The 23311-nt window shown below is 36.9% G+C and overlaps 2 protein-coding genes across 4 annotated transcripts in view; both read left to right on the top strand.

Annotated features, from left to right (window-relative positions):
- Positions 1 to 6147, top strand: part of RRH (retinal pigment epithelium-derived rhodopsin homolog) — a 21038-nt gene extending 14891 nt beyond the window's left edge. The window contains exons 6-8 of one of the 3 annotated variants that reach the window (XR_005382647.1): positions 2041 to 2219; positions 2813 to 2911; positions 3870 to 4900. Coding sequence is in view for 2 of the 3 variants with exons in the window: in XM_038581909.1 (XP_038437837.1) it covers positions 2041 to 2219; positions 3870 to 3984 (294 nt within the window). In the remaining variant the exon portion in view is untranslated. Of the gene's footprint in view, positions 1 to 2040; positions 2220 to 2812; positions 2912 to 3869; positions 4901 to 6023 lie in introns of those variants that run through there. The other 2 variants (XM_038581909.1, XM_038581908.1) reach the window with 2 other exon arrangements.
- LRIT3 (leucine rich repeat, Ig-like and transmembrane domains 3) lies at positions 3881 to 23311 on the top strand. The gene is made up of 5 exons (XM_038581903.1): positions 3881 to 3996; positions 6024 to 6150; positions 9097 to 9569; positions 17803 to 18108; positions 20136 to 23311. Exons 2-5 carry the CDS (start codon positions 6032 to 6034, stop codon positions 21281 to 21283), a joined length of 2046 nt encoding a protein of 681 aa, XP_038437831.1. The 5' UTR covers positions 3881 to 3996; positions 6024 to 6031; the 3' UTR covers positions 21284 to 23311.

Here is a 23311-nt window from a genome sequence, read left to right as displayed (position 1 = left end):
TTACCTATTTTGCCCATCCCCCTATATTTCTCTCCTCTGGCAATCACCAGTTCTCTGTATTTATGAGTATATTTCTGTTTTTTGTTTGTTCATTTGTTTTGTTTCTTAGATTCCACATATAAATGAAATCATATAGTATTTATCTTTCTCTGTCGGACTTATTTCACTTAACATAATATACTCTAGGTCCATCCACATTGTTACAAATGGCAAGATTTCATTTTAATGGCTAAGTAATACTCCATTGTGTGTGTGTGTGTGTGTGTGTGTGAGTGCGTGTGCTCCTGAACCATTTTTGTCTCTGCCTGTCAGTTTGTTTCCTCAATGTGTGGTGGTCAATGACTGTCTCTTGCATGCATATTTAAGAGTGATGCACTAAAATGCTGATTGTAAGCTCTGAGCATTCACATTCACTGGGATGTTCCTTTGGGGGAATTTCTGATGCTCTGTGTCTGAATGTATTTTCTTCTGGGCTGGTCAATTTCCAAGAAGATTCTTTTTTGTTCCTAAGAGGGAAGCATAAGTCTGTCTCCTGTACTCTCATGGCTCAGAGCAGGGAGGGGGCAGCATGCAGCACCTCTCTTTCAGTACACTGCTCCAGCTCTCAGCTGAGCCTGGTGCCTCCTAGTTTCTTGCCTCTTACTCTGAATCTCTGGATTCTTCTGGGGAGAGGAAGGGGAATTGCCTGTTTGAGTGGTGAGTGGTGAGGGGATTCAGAAATCTAATTCCTTCTTTTTGTGGATTTCAACGAGTTCTGCTATATCTCTACATTCAGAGCCAGCTTGTTACCTTCAATTCCAGGGACTTTATGTACTGTTGTGGAATGGATTAGTCTGTATTTAGTTTTCCCCTGCCACTGGCTCTTTTTAAAATTTCTATTTATTTTAAAATTATTCTTGTGTCTGATAAGTAATTTGCTGCTTATCCAATGATTATTAAGTTTTAGTTTCTATAAAGCTATTTTCTAATCTGTGATTCTCAATCCTTGTGGGTTTTTATCTTTTTTTTTTTAAGATTTTATTTATTTACTTTAGAGAGAGAATGAGTGAAGCATTCTTCACTCATGAGTGGAGCGGAATAGAGGGAGAGGAAAAAGCAGACTCCCAGCTGAGCAGGGAGCCCAATGTGGGGCTCCATCCCAAGATCCCCAGATCATGACCTGCACAGAAGGCAGATGCTTCACTGACTGAGCCACCCAGGCGCCCCTGGGTATTTATCTCTTTAAACCTCTTTTCCATCATTTTAGTGGATAATCAATAAAGAACAATATAAAAATTATAATTATTTATTTAAACAAGCTGTAAGGGGGAACCTCTTTACAAAACTATCTGTACTGTGCATATATATTGAGCTCAAATCATCTGTTCAGAATTCAATGAACTCAATATAGAATTTTGTTTTTTTCCAGGTTGAATTTAGAAGGTTAGACAGTTATATTTTAGAATAGCAGATAATGACAGTGAGGGCAAAAAGCACAGTGCCAGCAGTCCATAGCACAATTATTAGAAATGGGTTAGGAGTGGGTTTTCATCTGCCTCTCATCAAAGCCAGCTTTAGTATTCCTCTCTAGCACACCAAAAGAAAGAGGACATTCTTTACATTTGTATAACATTCTATCCATTTAACAAGCCCTTGTTATCATAGAGACTTTGACTCACACAGGCAAAGTACAACAAGGTTTGGAAAAATTCAGTTTTTCCTCTATGTCATCATCAACATAAATTTATTCAAAGTCCACTCTAGATAATTTTTCATACTATTTTAAATATATTAGCTATTTTGGGCACCTGGGTGGTTCAGTGGTTGAGCATCTGCCTTTGGCTCAGGTCGTGATCCTGGGGTCCTGGGATTGAGTCCCACCCACACTGGGCTCCCCGCAGGGAGCCTACTTCTCCCTCTGCCTATATCTCTGCCTCTCTCTCCCTGTGTCTCTCAGAAATAAATAAATAAAATCTTATATATATATATATGTTATATATATATATTAGCTATTTCAATATTTTAGATATTGGGTTTGCCAAACATTGATTTATCTTACAGATGTCCGTGATAATGATATTTATGTTTCTGGTGGCCTGGTCCCCTTATTCCATTGTGTGCTTATGGGCTTCTTTCGGTGACCCAAAGAAGATTCCTCCCTCAATGGCCATCATAGCTCCACTATTTGCAAAATCTTCTACATTCTACAATCCCTGTATTTACGTGGTTGCTAATAAAAAGTAAGTAGTGTTTAAAATGCTTTTAAATTTTAGAAAATGGATATAGAAAGAATTTTAAAAAGATTTTTGAGGAGGCAAGTGACAGAAACTCACTTCAAACTAGTGTTAGAATTATTTGGCTCATGCAATATGTGTCCAGGCCCTTAAATACCTAGAGCTCCAGTGACAGTCTCTTCCCACATGGAGGCAAGATGATTACGGCAACCCAAGACCCATGTTCTACCATAAGCTAAGCATCCCCAAATTTGAGTTTCAATTCAGATGACTCTCCAGCAGAAAAGCTGCTGGACGGTGGTTGGTGGGCTCAGTTTAATTCTCATGATTACCCCCCACTCCCAATACATGGAATTGATTTTCCAAAGAAAAGAGTGGTTCTATTATCAGAAAAAGGACAAGGTGAGGAAGGCAATGTTATGCTCCTTAAGTGGGTGGCATAGTTGCATATTTATTAAAAAGAAGTTATTCAAATGCAAGGGCAAAACTCAGTTCCAAAATAAATGGGCTTCAGGAGTGGATAGTCATTGAGGATAATAAAGAATCCTTCCTTCTCCCTTTGTTGGAACTCAACAAAGATTTCTTTTCTGTCTCCTCAGTGAAGCCTAGATTACTTTATTTCCTGTTACTGCTGAAAGATGGAATAACCAATTTATTGGCCTTAAATATTTGATCAGAAAAATCTCAGTAGAGGCCAGGTAATTTGATACTGAAATGCAAACTTTCGTGTTTATGCACATGTTTGGGAGAGCCGCGTTAGCTACAGGTATACAAAGAAACATAAACACTGTCAAGACCAAACAGACCACATAAGAAGACTAAAGAACATATTTTAAATTCAGAGTCTATTTGTAGTTCTTTTGGAAAGATTATCTTCAAACTTCCCTTAATTTCAACTGGCATTTGCTCAGAAGAACAAATGTGTAAAATACACATTCTCAGTTCAAGTAAATTGTGACTGACATTCAAAGTATCATCCTCTGGATGCCTGGGTGTGGTTGAGCATCTGCTTTCGGCTCAGGGAGTAATCCTGGGACCCAGGATCGAGTCTCGCATTGGGCTCCCTGCAAGGAGCCTGCTTCTCCTTCTGCCTGTGTCTCTGCTTGTCTCTCTCTGTGTCTCTCATGAATAAATCAATAAATAAATCTTTAAAAAAACAACAAAAACAAAAACAAAGTGTCATCCTCAATACACATAATTATTGATTTTTATTAAATATCTTCAATGTTTATAATCAATGGTGCAAATTTGGTCTTTAACTATACCGTATACTTTATACATTTATGAATATACTTTTTAAAAAGATTTTATTTATTTGAGACAGAGAAAGTGAGCAAGTGGGTACACTTCTGTCTGGGGAAGGGACAGAGGGAGGGACAGAGGGAGAAGCAGGCTCTACACTGAGCAAGGAGCCTGATACAGGGCTCCATCCCAGGACCCTGGGATCAGGGCCTGAGCCAAAGTTAGATGCTCAACCAACTGAGCCATCCAGGCACCCCATTTATGAATATCATTAACAGAAGATGTTAAAGTCGGAAGCAAAAATTTATTTGGAGATGTCAATTAGCAATAGAGGCATCTTAGCCATGTTTGAAAATGCTTTAAAAGTTCCAAGTCATTATAGGATAATGCCAGATTTCCCCTTTCTTACTGTAGATTTCGGAAGGCAATATTTGCCATGTTCAAATGTCAGACTCATCAAGCAATGCCCGGGACGAGTATTTTACCAATGGATGTATCTCAAAACCCACTGGCTTCTGGAAGAAACTGAAATAAGAGAAAAGTACATAGTATTAAAATATTTTGTTGCTTCTCCCCCATGGTTTAGTTTTATTTTAAATATGATCTGTTTAGATCAGAGGTAGACATAGATTATTGTCTTATTACACCCTCAATTCCTCAAGTGTAGCTTCTAGTTCTTCTATTTGTGGGATGGCTACTGTAGTGAGTGTTTATTTCCTTTATATGAGCTTAACTATTCATTTCCTTTGATGCACAGGCACTTGAGACCCATTCTCTTTCTCCCAAACATGGCATTCAATGACCTGGTAACTGGTGTGAGCCCTCCACTAGACTAGAAGTAGCCACTATTTTAATGTTAAAATAAATTAATAATAATAATAGTCTTCAATAAGTAAATTACTGAAATGAGTTGTTGGATATTCCTAGCTAGATGGAAAACATTTTTAGCATTTCACACTTTTAAAATTGCAATTATTAACCTCTACTATTTAACAAAAATAATTGAACGACTATTAAACACATTGCTTCTAAATCACATTAGTTGATGCACATGTGTACATTACATAGCAATATAATCTCTGCATATTATGTATTCTGCATTTTTAATTAACATTTTTCTGTATATGTATTTCCATATGTTTGCCACTAGAATTAATCAGGGAGGTTTGTGTATTTGTTCTCTTTTTCCTATTTTGTTTGTCTGAAATTTATTTTTATTGTGGCAAGAACACAACATGTGATCTACTCTCTTAACCAGTTTTTGTGTACAATACAGTTTTGGTAACTATAAGTACAGTAGTATATAGCAGATCTGTAGAACTTATCTTGTTTAACTGAAACTTTATGTATATTGATAGCTGGATGCTTGTTCTTTGATGTATCTTTAGCAGGTAGATGCATTTTGCCTGGCACGTAATAGTCACTCAATAAAAAAAAAAATTGTTGAATGTTGAATGCATTTTATAAACTCATGCATTTGTTGTCTTAAATAACCATTGTTTAAATAGTTGACATTTAAAATCTGCAGTTTTTTATTTTAATTGAGCAAATTTTTCTAGCTTTATTGTTTCTATTTGCATCCTATCATTTTTAAATAACATTTCCTACAGTATTCTTATTTTTATAGAATTGGCTCTCTTTTGAAAAGGTTTTTGGTTAAAAGATGATTGATAGAATCACTCAGTACAATAACACGATTAAATTATATGTGTGTGTGTTATCAGGCAGGGGCAATCAGGAGGTACTTGACATGCCCAGATATATATAAATGTGTGTGTGTGTGTGTGAATAAAACCTAAATCCCTGATTGTCAAATGTCCATGAAGATTTACCATTTTATGTATGTGGAGGTAGTTTTTAATTATCGAGTTTAATTTTTATTTTCTGATAGAGCCCAAATTTGCTAAAAGACATGACAATTGATTTTCAGATATGATTTGTTGCCTGTATTGAGAAACTAATTCAGAATAAAATATATTCTTGATCAGAGATAATGGCCTTCCTTATAAACAAACATGCTAGGATAAGCCTTATACTCCTCTGAAGTGACCTGGGAGAACCAGAGTTTTAGTCTTGCCATTCAGTGGTGGGTTGAAGCAGTTTGCCTAAAAAATCTAGGTACTGAATTTTGTTTACTTTTTTTTTTTTGGAGATCACAAATGCAAAAAATAAAACTTATATGTTATAAATAATCCGTAATATTTCTAGCATCTGCTGAAACACTGAATTATTTTTAACATTAAGTGTATCTTCAAGGCATAGTACCAGTTACAACCATAGTAAAAGGACTTAGTAGGCATTTCCTTGCAAATTTGGATATGGGCACCTATTGAAATTTTCTTGACATATGCTTGATTTTCATTTTCCTTAGAATGTGTTACTTTGCTGAAACCATATTCAAAGGCTAGGTCGATTGAGCCCCTGTAAAATACACTTGAAGGTTAAGTAACTACAGATCTCAGCTAATCCCATGTAATCTGCTGTTACTAAATGGCTGTTTGCATTCCTGGTGCACCAGTTTCTGAAGCTTAGGATTTGGTTTCTACTTTTTGTTCAAATAACCTTCAGAAGGAGCGATGCATCTCTCAGCATGTCTGTGCATTGTGCTTGTTAGCTTTTTGGAAAGAGGGAGCTGTTCATGTCCTTCACAGTGTACCTGCGATTATCATGGCAGAAATGACGGAACGGGATCAAGGTATGCTCCTCTCCTTGCTAGTGAGTGTGCTAATGATTCTAAGGAAAAGGACTTTAACTAGACAGCCTTATTTTGAAAGCAAATTCTGGACCAGGTATCAGAGGAGAGAAGGTTTAATTTACATAAGCTTTAACTTCCTTGTGTTAAAATCAGTTGCCCACTCCACTGTTTTCATTTTGAGCAGTTTAACTCTTAAAAGCCCCTCAAATTATTTGAGACCCTCAAACACATCGTATGTTACAAAAATATCCATTGCACTTGTGTTCATCACATGTCCCTTTCAGGAGGTCAAACCACTGAAATAAGTGTTTAGCTTGTTTATAGAAAATCTAAGAGGGAGGGCCAATCAGGAGGTACTGGACATGCCCAGATGATTTGCTTCCCTTCTTTCCCATTTCATTTTGAAGGTTATTCATGCCAACTGGATAGATTTTTTTAAAGTAGGAAGGAAGATCACAAGAGTGAAATTAGAGAGGCTCATAATTAGGATTTTTCATTTTAAAGTATTGGAGTTTACAAAGAGAAGTTTGAAAGACATGGATCAACCCTGTCTGTTGCAGATACTGGAGAGCCTCACAGAAGTTAGTCAGCCTCTGGGTTGTTTTAACATCTACCTGTAAAGTGAGAATAATTGCATACTTATAATTTATGTGAGTCCTTTGAGGTAGAAGTTAGATGCAAAACAACTTTTGTTAGCTAAACATGATAGAACTTGTTTTTTAAAAAGAGGATATTTAATAATAAAATCAGATTATTTTGTGACTTGGTTGAAGTGAACAGTGAGCCTCTTATAGAAAATAATTTGTTAAAAGAATCACCCAATTTGGGGGATCCCTGGGTGGCTCAGCGGTTTAGCGCCTGCCTTTGGCCCCAGGGCGCGATCCTGGAGTCCCGGGATCGAGTCCCGCGTCGGGCTCCCGGCATGGAGCCTGCTTCTCCCTCCTCCTGTGTCTCTGCCTCTCTCTCTCTCTCTCTCTCTCTATGTCTATCATAAATAAATAAATCTTTAAAAAAAAAGGAATCACCCAATTTATGTCTTACAACTTTAAACAAATAAATAATAACAATTAAAATATATCTTTGAGTAGTTTGTCTTGTTATTGTATGAACTTTACTTAACCAGCTCTTGGTATCTTTTTTGACTATCCACTAGGTTATTTAAGACAAAGAGAACAATGTAATAATAAAGACCTACTTGGCAAAAGTATGAAGCAGTTAATGACTCAGGGCAGGGTACTTTTAAGAAAATAGTCACAGAAAATTTTTTTTTTCATAGGGATGGCCCCATTATTGATGGATTTTATAAAAACCATAGCATATTATGCCTGGCAAGGACTCTAGAAAAAAAAATCTAATTTGACTGCTGTCATTTTATAGACAAAGAAACATAACCACAAAGAGACTAAATGACTTGTCCAAGCTCACAACACTGAGCTGATGTAGAGACTGGCTGATAAAGATGCTAGGTCTTTCAGCTTTCTATGTAGGCTTTCTTCTATTACACTGGAATGTTGAGTAGAAACCAGATCATTCTAGCATAAAGTAGCACTGGAATTTGTAATACAGAATCGAGATGAAGAATCAGAGGTGTTCCTAGAGAATTCTAATGATTCCATAAGGCCTTCTCCTAAAGTTACAAAAAGGAGATGACCCTGTCAGTATACTCCAGCTTTATGCTATCTACTTCTCTTCACATTATACGCTGGCTTTTAAAATGCACTGATTCAATGTCATGTGTTTTTACTGCATGGCTGTTTCATTGTTATTATGTATGACAAGTATAATGTATTATAGTTTAGACCATGCTTTGCAAAATTTTTATAGTCCATTTTCAGCAATCCAGTAGGGGTGAGTATATAAAGAGAGACAAATAAGTCTTTTTTCAGGTTAAAATGAATCTAAATTCTCTGGTTCTTCATACTTTACACCCACACATGGGACAGGCTTGTTTTTCAATGCCTGTTTTACACGTGCCACTAAAGCAAGATCACAATGTGACTTATTCAAGGTCACTTCAGTTAGTGAGCGTTAGGAGGTATAAATTCACAGTTTCTGGTTTGTTCCTTAGGCTGAAAGCAATGCACAGGTCACATTATTAAAAGAGAGTTCAACTTTAAGCATCTAGTGTGAACACTTGCTCTTTCTCCTCCCTCCCTCCTTCCCTTCCTTTCCTATTTCAAATTAAATTATCTTCTTAAAAAGGATCAATTCATAACTTCAACAAGAGATTTTTAAGAAATAGGCCATTTCCTAAAGAGGTTAAGAGTATGTACTTTGGAGTTGGACAGATGTGGGTTTGAAAGACGGCTGGGTAACCTACTAACTATGTGACCTTGGGCAGTTACCTCATGTTGGCGGGCCTCAATTATTTTCCCTGTAAAATGAGATTGATGATTAAATAGCTAACAGCCATTATTAAGTGCCTATAATGTGCCAGGATTGTATAAAATTTTACATCCATTTCAGTTAATCATCCTAACAGTGCCATATGGGAAAATGAAGTTGAAAGATTGGGGAAGTGGCTTTTCATGGCCACAGGGGAAGTGGCAGAGCTTAGATCTGAACCAAGATCAACCTGACTCCAGGGCTAGTGCTTTTACCTATTCCTCAATATCTACCTTATAGGCCTGTTGATGATTAAGTAAGGTAGGTGTGATGTGGTTGCACAGGCCTGGCACATAAAGAACTTCATCAGTATTAGGTTGAACCACGTGAAATTGCTGATATTTGCTCATTTTTAACCTACAAAAATGGCCATTTCATAGGATTCAACCTAGAAGAAGAAGATGATGATGATGAATTCCAATAGGTCAGTCAGGCTCAATGAATATTTTGTGAAAACCAGTAAGAAATGAAAAATGTTTCATTTTCCTGCATGTTTCAAGTATTATTTTTTCACCTGGGTCTTGGAAAGCGGGTTTCCTTCTATTGCTCTTGTGACACTAGGTCGGTGCTATGTAATGACCTGGATATGAATGAGGTCCCTATGAACTTCCCCGTGGACACTGTGAAGCTACGTATAGAGAAGACAGTCATCCGCAGAATCCCCGCAGAGGCCTTCTACTACCTGGTGGAGCTCCAATACCTCTGGGTGACTTACAATTCCGTGGCCAGCCTTGATGCCAGCAGCTTTTACAACCTAAAGCAGCTGCATGAGTTGCGCTTGGATGGAAATTCTCTGGTTGCTTTCCCTTGGGCATCTCTGTTGGACATGCCCCATCTGAGGACCCTGGATTTGCACAACAACAGAATAACCAGTGTGCCAAATGAGGTGGTCAGGTACCTGAAGAACCTTGCCTACTTGGATTTATCAAGCAACAGGCTAACCACACTACCACCAGATTTCCTGGAGAGCTGGTCCCACTTACTTACAACATCATTACGAAGCCTGGACCTTACACCACGAAGAATTATTCTTGGTAAGCTCAGAAGCCTTTGGGCTTCTCAGGTCCAGATATTTTGCTTTGTATGACTTCAGTTGTCCAGTCTTTTCATATTTATTTAATTTGGCTTCTTATTCTATACTTGCACTTTTGATGGGATAGAACTTTATCGGCTGACCTAAGTCGGTTGATCTGTTTACCCCATGTAAGATGAAATGGCTCTGTGTGTGCACTGGAGTAAGGGCAGCAGTGTGTGTGTGTGTGTGTGTTGGAGGAGGGAGGGAGATAGACTCATAAACTGAGAGACTAATGCTGATGTTAGAGAGCCTGGGGCTGAGTGATAAAATCTACCAACCTGCCCTGATTCTGTGAGCACATCAGTCAGTGCTTCATGCTCTGCCATAGCCAACCTGCTCTGTTCTCTTTTCAGCCATTCATTAGGCTTTTCAGGGGTGGAAGAGGGGCACTGGCATATTTATGGCCGTTTCATAGGGTTATGAAGTGGCAGTGGTTTTATTAGGGAGAATAGCTTCCAGATTTTTCTTAATCTAAAAAGAAATGATAAAGACAATCTTCTAATGCATTAGTTTAGATGTGATTTGTTTTGTAGACTTTGATCTTGACTTTCTGTGGGTATTTGTCTTGGCTTCTTAAAATGTAGACTCCTTCCAGTAAGTCTCTCTCTTCCTTTTTTTGTCTCTTCCCACAGTGTTTGCATGGTGCTCTGAACATGGCAAATGCCCAGTAAATGTGGTTGCCAGATGGAAATCAGTAGACCTTTCTCAGGGGTACCTGTGGGCAATGAGGCCTTTCATACTTTTGTGGCTCTGATCAATCAATCAATTTGATCTACTAAATTCTTGTTCACCCAATAAGGCTGTGTTGTGAGTTCACATGTTACAACCATTGTGGCCACCGAAGAGATTATATTTCTTAGGATGAAAGAACTGAGTGTTTGGCCAGTGAAATGATTTCTAAGCCTTTTGGTGTGAGAAGCAACTTGATGATAAATTTGTGCCATGAGTCCTTACTGACTAATGTCACATGCTCAAACATTTGCTGAAGTAAAGTATAAATGAAATAGAACTTTGAAAAAAATTTTTTTGCTAAAAAAGAAAATGCCATGGCAGCAGTTAAATGATTTTAGCATTGCTTTTGTTGAAATATAAATGTATTTTGGTGCTTATGAGACTAAAAGTACAAGTGATAAGAACCACATAGAAAGAGGAAAAATAATGTAATTTTTTATCATATACCTATTTTATGTTTGCCTACTGCTTATCTAGTGCTTCAGACATTTTTATTAGGGAAAAAAAGAAGTATTGTAGGGTGAGTTAGGGGAAAAACATTAATTTTTTTAAAGATTTTATTTATTCATGGGACAGACACACACACACACACACACACACACACACACACACACACACACAGAGGCAGAGACACAGGCAGAGGGAGAAGCAGGCTTCATGTAGGGAGCCTGGCTGGGACTCGACCCCGGGTCTCCAGGCCCAGGCCCTGGACTGAAGGCGGCGATAAACTGCTGAGCCACCTGGGGTGCCCTCTATTAGTTTAATTTAATGATAGTTGTGGAGTCCTTCTTAATATGTACACCATGATAGACACCATGTAAACCTATAGTGTAATACTTATTTACTTTATTTTAGCCACTAATTTAGTCCTTATGATAATAGATAGAAAAGGTCTTAATTTATATATTGAGATTCTATTTCTCTACACATTTTTCTAAGTTGCTTTAGATCTATCAAAAGGTGATATATAGTAGGAAATAAAATCAAATTACTGAATTGTTATTAATAGCTTTCTAATGATTAGTCGCTATTATTGCTAATATCACTATAAAGAATTGATTTACACGACATTAATATTTTTCCATTGTGAGTTAAATTTGGATGAAACTTCAGGGATCAGTTGGAGAGGGTTATTGAAATTTCACTGTCCACAGAGATAAACAGCTTTATCTATGTTTTAGGGTTCAGTTTCTTCAAAAGCAGATTCTTTAAAGGGGTAATATGAAAATGCTTTTGGTATAACATTAAATTTAAAGAGCAGGGTGTTCAATGGTATATAATCATAATTATTTTAAAGTGTGCAAAGAAAAAGGCTGAAAAAAATATACTAGCTGGTTAACTGTCCTCTTTGGGTGTTGGGATGTCTTTTCAGTATTCTATATTTTGAAAATGTTCTGCATTGATCATGCATTGCTATTATAATAATAATGATAAAATCATGATAATAAATAACAGAGGATATTTTGAAACATGCCGAGATATATGCAGCAGCTGATCTTACCAAAGCCATGCCTGCTATGTAATGAAAGGGAAAAGAAATGCTCTCCTCTAAAGAAGACTGGCTCACATGTGTGAATCACACATAGAAAACTCAGTTTTTTCATCTGCAAAATGGAGGTGGGAGATCTCACTCTCTCTCATTCACAGGATTGTAATGAGAATATTATGAGATATTTTATGTAGCAGTTCTTTAGAATATGAGGTGAACAGTCTCTGAGGTTATGATTTTAGATCAACAATAATCCATAGCAGCTGTGACTGAGATGGGAGTGTCTTATAAAGAAAAACTCCTCTATTTTGGCTTTTTCTGTTACTTTAATTGAGTCTTCCAATTTTGTCATTAAAATATGGTCATGAAAACCAGTTCTAGGCTTTTCTAGAACTCAGTGTTTAACTGTAGCAATTGTATCTTTCTAGGTGCCCTGTAAAATTTACTTTTCTATTATTATAGTGGAATATATTGTGCTTTTAATTGTTAGTGTCCTGTGTTTATTATTGTTAGCAGATGAAACTTCTGTTTGTAACAATAATAGTAATAGCTAATATTAATAGAGTGCTTACTCAGGGCCAAAACTATTTCTTATACTTTATATATATAACTTCTTTCAGTCTTATGTTAACCCTGTACTGTTTCACCCCATTTTTTTAAAAGATTTTATTTATTTATTCATGAGAGACACACAGACAGAGGCAGAGACATAGGCAGAGGGAGAAGCAGGTTCCCTGTGGGGAGCCTGATACAGGACTTGATCCCAGGACCCTGAGCCAAAGGCAGATGCTCAACCACTGAGCCACCAGGTAACCCCCACCCTCATTTTATAGAAGAAGAATTGAATCACATATTCAGCCACATGCCCAAATTTACTCATCAGACAGTGATGGAGCTAGGCATGAATACAGTTGTTTGGCTCCAGAGCCCAGGGTATTCCCCACTCCTTTGTAATGTAAGGTATTGTATGTAATAATACCAGAGTTCTTTTTCTTATATATGTATTATTGATCTTTTTAAATCATGTATTTATTTTTAAAAAAATTAGGAAGAGACCTTTCCATTACTCCTCTTTTCTACATGAGTAAAAATATCAACTTCATAAAATTGTCCTCTAATATATCATAAAAACATTGTATACTCCCACTAGTGTCCTGCAAATAAACATTTAAATGAACTGTGAAACTACATTGGATTTTCTATTTGTAATACAGGTAAATTTCCATGCCCTCTTTCTCGGGAATAAAGATACATTTACACAGGCAGACTCTGTAAGGACCAACACTCTTTGTCTTGGAAAAAGCTTGCAGTAGGAGAGGGCATAGAATGCTTTTTTGGGTGCTTTTTATTGGTACTCAAATCTTCTCAATTGCAAACATGTCTTTTTTTTCCCATTCAAAATAAAGTTTACCTGGAAGGCAGTGGCCACACGAGTATTCCCACAAAATTTTCTAAAATGGCATTAATTTAATTCAACAAACACTCCTCAATCCCTGTTGATATGCTTGTTCTTTTCTAGCCACAGAGGAGATAAAACCACAAACTAGGGTTAACTCCTTACCAGGTGCTCTTCTGAGGACTCCCTAGCAGTATCTCAGCCAGGACAATGCCAGTAAGTGGGTTGTAATTATTACCTGCTTTTTACAGCTGGTGCAGAGGCAGAGTCAAGCTTCAAGTTCAGTCCATCTCCAGAGATATCATTCTTTTGTTTTTTAAGCCTTTTCTTAATTGAGAAGTTGAGGTATAATTTGCACATCATGTATCTTAAGTGTACAGCTTAGTAAGTGATGGCAAATGAATACCCCCATGAAATCCACATCCTCATTCAGATATAGAATAATTTCTTGTAAAAATTTTTTATTTAAATTCAATTAATTAACATAAAATGTATTATTGATTTCAGAGGTAGAAGTCAGTGACTCATCATCAGTCTTATATAACACCCAGTGCTCATTATATCGCATGCCCACCTTAAAGTCCATCACTCAAATACCTCATCCCCCCTCTTAACTCCCCTCAAGCAACCCTCAGTTTGTTTCCTATAGTTAGGAGTCTCTTGTGGTTTGTCTCCTTCTCTGATTTTTGTCTTGTTTTATTTTTTCCTCTCTTCCCCTATGATCCTCTGTTTTGTTTCTTAAATACCACTTATGGGTGAGATCATACGATAATTGTCTTTCTCTGATTGACTTCGCTGAGTTTAATACTCTCTAGTTCCATCCATATCATCGCACATGGCAAGATTTCATTTTTTTATGGCTGAGTAATATTCTATTGTATATATACATATATACACCACATTTTCTTTATCCATTCTTCTGTTGATGGACATCTGGGCTCTTTGGCTGTTTGGCTGTTTTGGACATTGCTACTATAAACATTGGGGTCCAAGGATATGGAATAATTTCATCACACTGGAAAGTTAACCTATACCTCTTCTCCTCCACTTCAAGCAACCACTGTTTTTATTTAATCACAATAGGTTAATTTTGTCTGCCCTAGAATTTTATTTAAATAAAATCATGTAAGATGTACCTTTGTGTCTAGCTTCTTTCATTTAGCATTATTATTTTTTTTAAGATTTTATTTATTTATTCATGAGAGACACACAGAAAGGCAGAAGAATAGGCAGAGGGAGAAGCAGGCTCCCTATGGTGAGCCCAATGTGGGACTTGATCCCAGGACCTTGGGATCGTGCCCTAAACCAAAGGCAGACGCTCAACCACTGAGCCACGCAAGCGTCCCTGGCATTATTGTTTTTGAGATAACTGCATGTCATTGCATGTATGGGTAGTTCCTTCTGCTGAGTCATATTCAGTTTTATGAATATATAAATTGTTCATCCTTCCTCCTATTTTTTGGAAACATAGGGTGTAACCAGTCTTCAGCTATTATGAAGTAAGCTGCTATTAACATTCTTGTGCAGAATGTTAAGCCTTTTGTCAGTTATATGTGCTATTAATATTTTCTCTAAATCTGTGATTTATTTATTCATTTTCTTCATGTTGTCTTTGGTAAGAAAGTTTTAAATTTTAAAGACATTTAATTTATCAGTTTTTTTTCATTTATAGTTAGTGCTTTGTGTGTCTCATCTAAGAAATATTTGCCTACCTACAGGTCACAGAGATATTCTATTTTCCTTATAGTTTTAACTTTTATATTTTATTTCTGGCTTTATAATTCTTAGCTTTTATGCTTATGACTGTGGCCTATCTCAAAATAGTTTTTGAGTATAGTGTGAAGTAGCGGTTGAGCTTTTTTCCAAACAGATGTCCAGTTGTTCCAGGACCATTTGTTGAAAAGAGTTTACTTTCCTCCTTGGATTGTTAAATGCCACTGCCACCACAAAACTGATTAAGGTATGGTTTTTGCTTTCAAGAACTTATGGTCTGCAGAATTACTTTTGTACAGGAATTTATTGCTGACTCTGCATGAAAAAATAGCACATTTAATTCAACTGCTGTGATGCATGGAAAACATTGTCCTTTTAGAGAAGGAATAAGGCAAAGTTGATTTGTTCCTATCCAAGAATAATTATATAAACTAAATTAATTAGTGCAAATTACTGTGATTGTGATTGGTGTGCTACCCTGAAGGAATGCAGTACAAAAATAAGTTTAACTTTAGGGAGTTCTTGTACCTTTGTCCTCAAATTGGGAGAAAAAAACACTTGATGAATGGGTCAGCACTCAGGTCACTATTATTATTCAGGTTTTAAAAGTTGTGCTTTTGACCTTGATGTTTCAAGGCTAGAATAAACATTATATTTTTGAAGGGTTTAAAAATATTCTCCTGTTCTATATAACTTTTAGACGTAACCAGTTGGATTAATTTTTAAAAGAATTTTGTTTCAGGGGTGCTGGGTGGCTCAATCAATTAAGTGTCCAACTCTTGATTTCGGCTCAGGTCATGATCTCAGGGTTGTGAGATGGAGCCCCTGCATTGGCTTCCACACTCAGTGGGAAATCTACTTGAGATTCTCTCTTTCCCTCTGTCCCTTTCCCCACTCACACTCACATGTGCATATACTCTCTCTCCTTCAAATAAATAAATCTTCAAAAAAATTTATTGTTTCACCACTAACAAATTTTTATGCCATTTTCAAAGCATGAATAAAGCTGTTAATGTTATAGAAATGTCCTAGGTAGACATTTGTGCTCCAGACATCATTGCTCTAACATGTGTTCATAGATGACAGCACTTATAGCTGCCACCTATGGCTCTAGATGTTTTTAGGTGATGAAATGAGTTATGGTGGAAGGAATATTAGATTAAGAGTCTGAGATATCTGGGACTTACTCAGGACTCTAAGCTACTTACAGAATCAAGGCAGTAATCTCTTTGTGCTTTAGTGTCCTCTAATGTGATACTCAAAAAATCATACTAGCTTCCTGAGGTCAGTATAAGACATAGAGAGCTTGAGAATGAAAGCTTTAAAATCAGGATATTTAAAATCAGGTTCAAATCCTGACTATATACAGTTGTGTGACCACAGGCAAATCCCTCAACATCTGTGAGTGTTGGCATTCTCTTTACGATGAGGATGATACTAATATTATCCACCTCATGCTATTGTCAGAATTGAGGTAGACAAATCCTTTAGCATGCTTAGCACTGTTGGAAGATAATTTTTCATAGTCTCTCCCATTTCTGCATGTCTTGTGAGCAGAGGCAGCCACTGATTGCCTTTTGTTCTGAACTGTCTTTTTAAGGATGTTTGTGTAGAGAACTGCTTTGGAAGGTAAAGATATGTCTCCCTCCAGAGAAAGTGTAGGCAGGTTTACTGACCAGTATAACAAAGATTATGTCTTCCTCCAGAGCCATAAGCTATCCTCCACTTCTAACCAGGAGTCTGTGTCTTCTGCCAACTGGGAAGTATTGGCCACCCTAAAGTAGGCTAAAACTCAGACCATTTACAATTCTTGACAAGTACAGTATTTGCCACCTAAGAAGCAATCGATAACTGCCAACTTGTTCTATTATTATTTTATAAAGCAAAAATCTAGTATAACAAGTGTTTTGAGAGCATAAAGTTTTATCCACATTATTAATTATTACATGACAGAATGAATTTGAGGTTTGCTGGCAAGTTGGATATTAGAGACTGGCCATAGATTCATAGGACTAAATGTAGGAGGAAGAAATTCAAGGTAATTCACCCATGGAAGAAATGAAATTTCTAAGATGGAAAGTACTGGCAGAAAAATATGAACCAATCATGAAATACTATTAAAATAAAAATAGACATAAATAGAAATTTATATTAAAAATAGATGTAAATAGACATAAATAGAATTTACGAATGAACAGTTAAATCTTCCAACATGGTTGGAATTTTTTAAAATTGCAGTTCTGTCTTTTCTCTTTCTGAATCAATGTATAATCTACTCCATTAGTAAAAAGCCACAGCCACGAAACTTTTTGAGATAAATCCCTTGCAACCCTAGGCTTTATGTGAGGTTGCTGTGGGACATGACCCCTAACATCCTTAGAGAGATTGTCTGCCAGAGGCTTTGAAGCACTATCTTAGATCTTTCTGGGATCTTGGCAAATGATGTTATAGTTTCACCCTCCCTGGATTTGATCTTTGTGCTGAAGCCCTTCCTAGTTTGAGAACTTTGGAGAGGCTGGGGGTGAGAAGCAGTTTTATTACTGAACCCAGCAAGCCTTGGTCCTTTTCTATTTAACAGTTCTTCACTTAGCTGCTGTAAGTCCTTTCCATTTTATCATGTGCAGCAAGAAAACGCCAGGTAGCACTTTAAGCTCTCGATCTGGAAATATCCTTAGCGAGAACATTCGTTTCATTGAGGGCACTTTATACTTTTCATGTGACAGTGTTTCTAAACTCTCTGCCACTCCCTAAAGGGGTCTGTTTTTAGGGAGAGGGTACAGATACTTGCCTGTCCAAGAGGCTTGATGTCAACTGAAGTCCACAGAATAACCTTTATCAACCTTTTCCTTCCTTCTGGTTTAGGTCTGCAAGACAACCCTTGGTTCTGTGACTGTCACATTTCCAAAATGATCGAGTTGTCAAAAGTTGCTGACCCTTCTATAGTGCTTCTTGATCCACTGATGATTTGTAGCGAACCTGAGCGCCTGACAGGGATTTTGTTTCAACGGGCTGAGTTGGAGCAGTGTTTGAAGCCATCAGTCATGACCTCGGCCACCCAGATCACATCTGCTCTGGGTAGTAACGTTCTGCTGCGGTGTGATGCTACTGGCTACCCTACCCCACAGCTCACGTGGACCAGATCTGACAGCTCACCAGTTAATTATACAGGTATTTTCTTAATTCAGGCCTAAAAAAACAAGTAGTTCCCAAAGATCTGAATTTAATTTCATGTTTTTGTGTGATTTGAAATTGGCTAGTTAATTCTTTTTATTTTTTAGATTTATTTTTTTACTTTAGAAAGAGAAAGAGCAGAAAGAGGAACAGAGGGAAAGGAAGAGAGAGTATCCCAACCAGACTTCCTACTGAGTGCAGAGCCTGATCCTGAGATCACAACCTGAGCCAGAACCAAGAGTAGGGAGCTCAACTAACTGAACCACCCAGGTGCTCCTGAAATTGGCTAGTTAATTCTAATAAAATATGCCAAGATTGTTTGGTGAAAGGAATTTGAAAGATTCATTTGCTTGGTTAATATTTTCCTTAGCTTATCTAACTACATAGACAATCTGATTTCTTTTATTGATAGAAAACAACATGATCCAGTGGATGGATGATTGTAAATAAGGCTCTTGGTCTTGCTGCATAATCTTGGATATGGCTCACTTTAAAATGGATAACTATTACAGTATTCTTAGAAAAGATTTTCATACAAGTTTCTCATTTTTGAATAATTATTTAAATAATAAATTACATGCAAACCTTATTATGAAGCAAAAGGATAATTTTTAGAAATACAGGTTTCATCGACTTTTTAGATCCTACTATGACCAACTCAATGCTTTGGCCTTAGTTTCAATAGTGATATTCCTTTTTTTTTTTTTTTAAGATTTTATTTGTTTATTCATGAGACACACAGAGACAGAGAGAGGCAGAGACAAAGTCAGAGGGAGAAGCAGGTTCCATGCAGGGAGCCCGAAGGGGGACTTGATCCCAGGACCCCGGGATCACTCCCTGAGCCAAAGACAGATGCTCAATTGCTGAGATACCCAGGCATCACTCAATAGTGATTTTCTGATGAATTAAAGTGATATATTAAAAAAAAACCTCATTAAAATTAAATGTAAATCAAAGTAAAAGTAATGAAACCTGATGGAATAAGAAATACTCAAGGCCTAATATTCTTACAAATAGTAGATGGCCCACAGTTTGAGGCAGTAAGTTAAATTCTGGGATACTAGGATACTGCTTAGGACATTATTATTCTTCAGAAAGCTTAAAAAATCAAGACAGAGGGCAGCCCAGGTGGCTCAGCGGTTTAGTGCCGCCTTCAGCCCAGGGCCTGATCCTGGAGACCCGGGATCGAGTCCCACATCAGGCTTCCTGCATGGAGCCTGCTTCTCCCTCTGCCTGTGTCTCTGACTCTCTCTCTCTGTCTCTCATGAATAAATACATAAAAAAAAAAAAAATCAAGACAGAATGGTAAAATGTTAGATTTAGTGTTTAGGAAAGTAAAATTCCAATTCTGCAAAAACTATATATTATTCTACAAATAAAGGAACCCATGGTTTACTAATTTATTTAGATTAAATATAAAATGAAAGACTAAGAATACTAATTATGACTTTTCTATGCCAGAAAATGATCTGCTATGCCATCTGGCTATGTAAATAGATAGCATTTTATTACAATGATAAAATTTTTTGGGAAATCTTTAAGATTTTATAATAACCATTTCATAGGACCATAGTGAATTAAAATTAGAGAGCATTGGTCAGGCAACTTTGTCTTATCCCCTTATTTAAAAAATATGGAAACAGAGGCCTAAAGATGCTAATTGTCTTGTCTGAAATCACATACTAATAAGTGGACAAACGTTTACTAAAACCAAGTCTACCAATTCATAGCAGTGTGTCTTTTTAAAATACCATTCCCCATACAGACCTCACGGTACTTGGCATGTCCTAGACCTTCATGTAGACAGTGTACAGAACTATGACCTGCCATCAGAGACTTGCAGTGGGCCATTTCCCTCCCTTGATTTATGCAAAAGGGATGCATGTAGATCCAGGTCAGTTAGCATGTTGCTTGAGTTTCTCCTTTTTTTCCCCTCACAGAGTATTTTTCTTAAATAAATATTTTTTAAAAATTTATTTATTTATTTATTTATTTATTTATTTATTTATTTATTTTTCTTACAGTAATTCAGGAATCTCCAGGGGAAGGAGTCAGATGGTCCATAATAAGCTTGACTGGTATTTCTTACAAGGATGCTGGGGATTACAAATGTAAGGCCAAAAATTTGGCTGGAATGTCAGAAGCTATGGTTACTGTGACAGTGGTTGGTGTTGTCACAACCACCATATCATCAGAGACCTCTGAAAGAACTGGAGATCACCCTGAGGAAGAAGTCCAGCCAAGATCCAGATCTACATCCCCGCCTGGTTCATTGTCATCTTCTTGGCCTTCCTCCTCCCCTGCTTCTTCCATTTTTCTTTCTAATTCTACTTCATCTCCTCCCCCCTCTGCTTTCTTCTCCTTATCTCCTTTCCTCTCCTCTATTGTTTCTTCAACCACAGCTAGAAACACTGGAATTTCAACAAGCCCCACCATGGCCAGCCAGCAGTCACTCCAGCTCCACCCAGATGGGAAAAGAAATTTAAAGGTGGAGTTGGGTGGAAGTCAGCTTCCTTCAGGTAGTGCAAGTAGAAAAGAAGAGTTGGCATTGTTGGATGAAGCAACGCCAGTGGAAACAAATACCACAATAGAGAATCTCAGGGTAGTTGGTGAGACTGAAGAGAGTGTCACATTGATGTGGAACACTGTCAACACCACACAAAAGTCTGAGATGACAGTGTTGTACTCCAAGTATGGTGAAAAGGACCTGCTGCTGCTGAATGCTGACTCCAGCAAGAACCAAGTAACCATAGATGGCTTGGAGCCTGGTAGGCAATATATAGCATGTGTCTGTCCAAAAGGAATACCTCCCCAGAAAGACCAATGTATTACCTTTTCTACTGACAGAGTTGAAAAGGAAGGTGATTCTCAAGTGTCTTTCCTTGTTGTGGTGAGCGGTACCGCCTGTGTTGTTGTCTTGCCATTGATATTTTTCCTGTTGTACAAAGTTTGCAAACTGCAATGTAGGTCAGAATCTTTCTGGGAAGATGACTTGGCAAAAGAAACTTATATCCAATTTGAAACCCTGTCCCCCAGGTCTCAAAGTGTAGGGGAGCTTTGGACGCGAAGGCACAGAGATGATTCAGAAAAATTGCTGCTTTGTTCTAGGTCAAGTGTAGAGTCTCAGATGACTTTTAAAAATGAAGGTTTGAGATCAGAGTATTATTGCTAAGATTTTACACATGAACCCCACAAAATTTCTTCCATGCAACTAAGGATTGAGGATATAGTCGGCCTTCTGTTTGGATGACCTTTTGTTCAGGTGTGGTTTTCTTTTTTTCTTTTCTTTTTTTTTTTAGATACCATGTGAGGGGCACCTGGTTTCCTCAGTCAGTAGAGCCTACAACTTTTGATCTTGGAGTTGTAAGTTTAAGTTCAAGCCCCAATTGGATGTAGAGATTACATAAAAACTACCATGTCATTTCTGAATCAAACAAACAAATAGTCTTGATTTTTGTTGTGTGGAAGATATCCATAGAAATAGTTTTTAGGATAGTGTTTGATAAATTAATAGTATGTTTTAGGGTAGTGTTTTAGTTTTTCAAAATAAATTCATGTGAGAATAGTTATAAAAAAGTGAAGTCTGAATTTTAAAAAGAGTTTCTAAGAAGTGAAGAAAGATTAGTATAACCAGCTAAGCCTTGATGTTCATTCATGTTTGAAGTGCTTTATGACATTTGCTATGGGTATTTACTGTCATTGCCTAGTGGGCAAGAGTGAGAAAGTACAGAATTTTTCATTCACTAAGGTTAAATCCAACCCAGTGGAGAGGGAGGGCTCCAACTCTTGGTACCATTATGCATTACAAGACTGTATGGTTGATTAATATTGCAAGAAAAAAAATTTTTTATCCTTAGAAATATAGATACTAGCAAAAAAGTTTAAAAAGAGGATCCTGAAAATAGTAAGGCCATTTCTAAAAATAGTAACCATTGCATCCTAATACATTTGCCAACAGACTATATGGATCTTTTTTTAAAAAAATGTTAAAAATTTTTTTAATTTAAAAAATTTAAATTTTGAAAAAAATTTTGAAACAATCTCTTTAATATTGTGATATTTACTTTTCTCTTCTGCTCTGTTTCTCCTTCTCTCTCTCCCCTTTCCTTCCTTCATTTCTTTTTTTTCTCTTCTGCTTTGTCAGGAGATATTCAGGTAGCCATAGGACCACAGCTAAACTGTTTGTCTTTTGCCACGTTATATTTTGATTTCCTGGCTAAAGGGAAGAACTTTGAGTCTTTTTTAGATCTGAAAAAGATGTTTTAGGATTTTTTTGGTCAAATTTTCTATAAAAAACAGAGAAATTGAACTGGAGTGGACATAGATAGGAAAGGGGATTCATACATAAAATTTAGGTTTTTAAAAGAAAAGTTTATCACCACCTTTACTAAAGATTATATTCTCTTTACATTGGAGATTCTGGACTACAGAACAGATTTATAAAGGTGTGTCAGGAGTCCTGAAATACTCTGAATAGCAAGTTCTAAGAAATCCTAAATTTTACATAAGCAATAGATTGACTTCAATGTTACACATTGTGGAAATTATAATACAAGCAACTGGACAATGAAAAATCATTCATTCCAAATGGCTGTTAATTAAATTCTAGTTTAGACATATTCTGAGTATTAGAAGGAGACCAGCATGGATGGATGGCCTGTCTAGAACTCCCAAATGTCCCTTTCTTGTATAATTTCCTCTCCTCTTTCCTTTCCACCCTGTTTGTCCTTGGTGCTTTCATCACTGAGTGCATTTCTAATCATCTAATAGTTTTAAGTTCAGTATTCATTGTTAAGATGTGTTAGAAAAATATTTTTTACAAACAATTTTGTGCCTAGCTTCAAATTCTGTTGGGTCAACTTAAAAGATCACAAAAACTCACATTTCTTTACTCTAAAGACATCGTGGAATTCACTGCTACATTTAAAAGGTTCATATAGGGGTACCTGGGTGACTCAGTGGTTGAGTGTGCCCTCGGCTTAGGTCAAGTCTTGCATCAGGCTCTCTGCAGGGAAACTACTTCTCCCTCTGCTTATGTCTCTGCCTCCCTCTCTATGTCTCTCATGAATACATAAATAAAATCTTTTTTAAAAAATTAAAGGTTCATATAAACAGGCTGCCAAAATACTACCACATTAGAAATAATGACTATAGGAAAAGGTCACAGACCTTACCTGAGGTAAGTGGCACCCAAGTTGTA

Source organism: Canis lupus, chromosome 32 (assembly GCF_011100685.1).
Source record: "Canis lupus familiaris isolate Mischka breed German Shepherd chromosome 32, alternate assembly UU_Cfam_GSD_1.0, whole genome shotgun sequence".
Lineage (NCBI taxonomy): Eukaryota > Metazoa > Chordata > Mammalia > Carnivora > Canidae > Canis > Canis lupus.
This window is presented reverse-complemented; position numbering and strand designations above follow the sequence as displayed.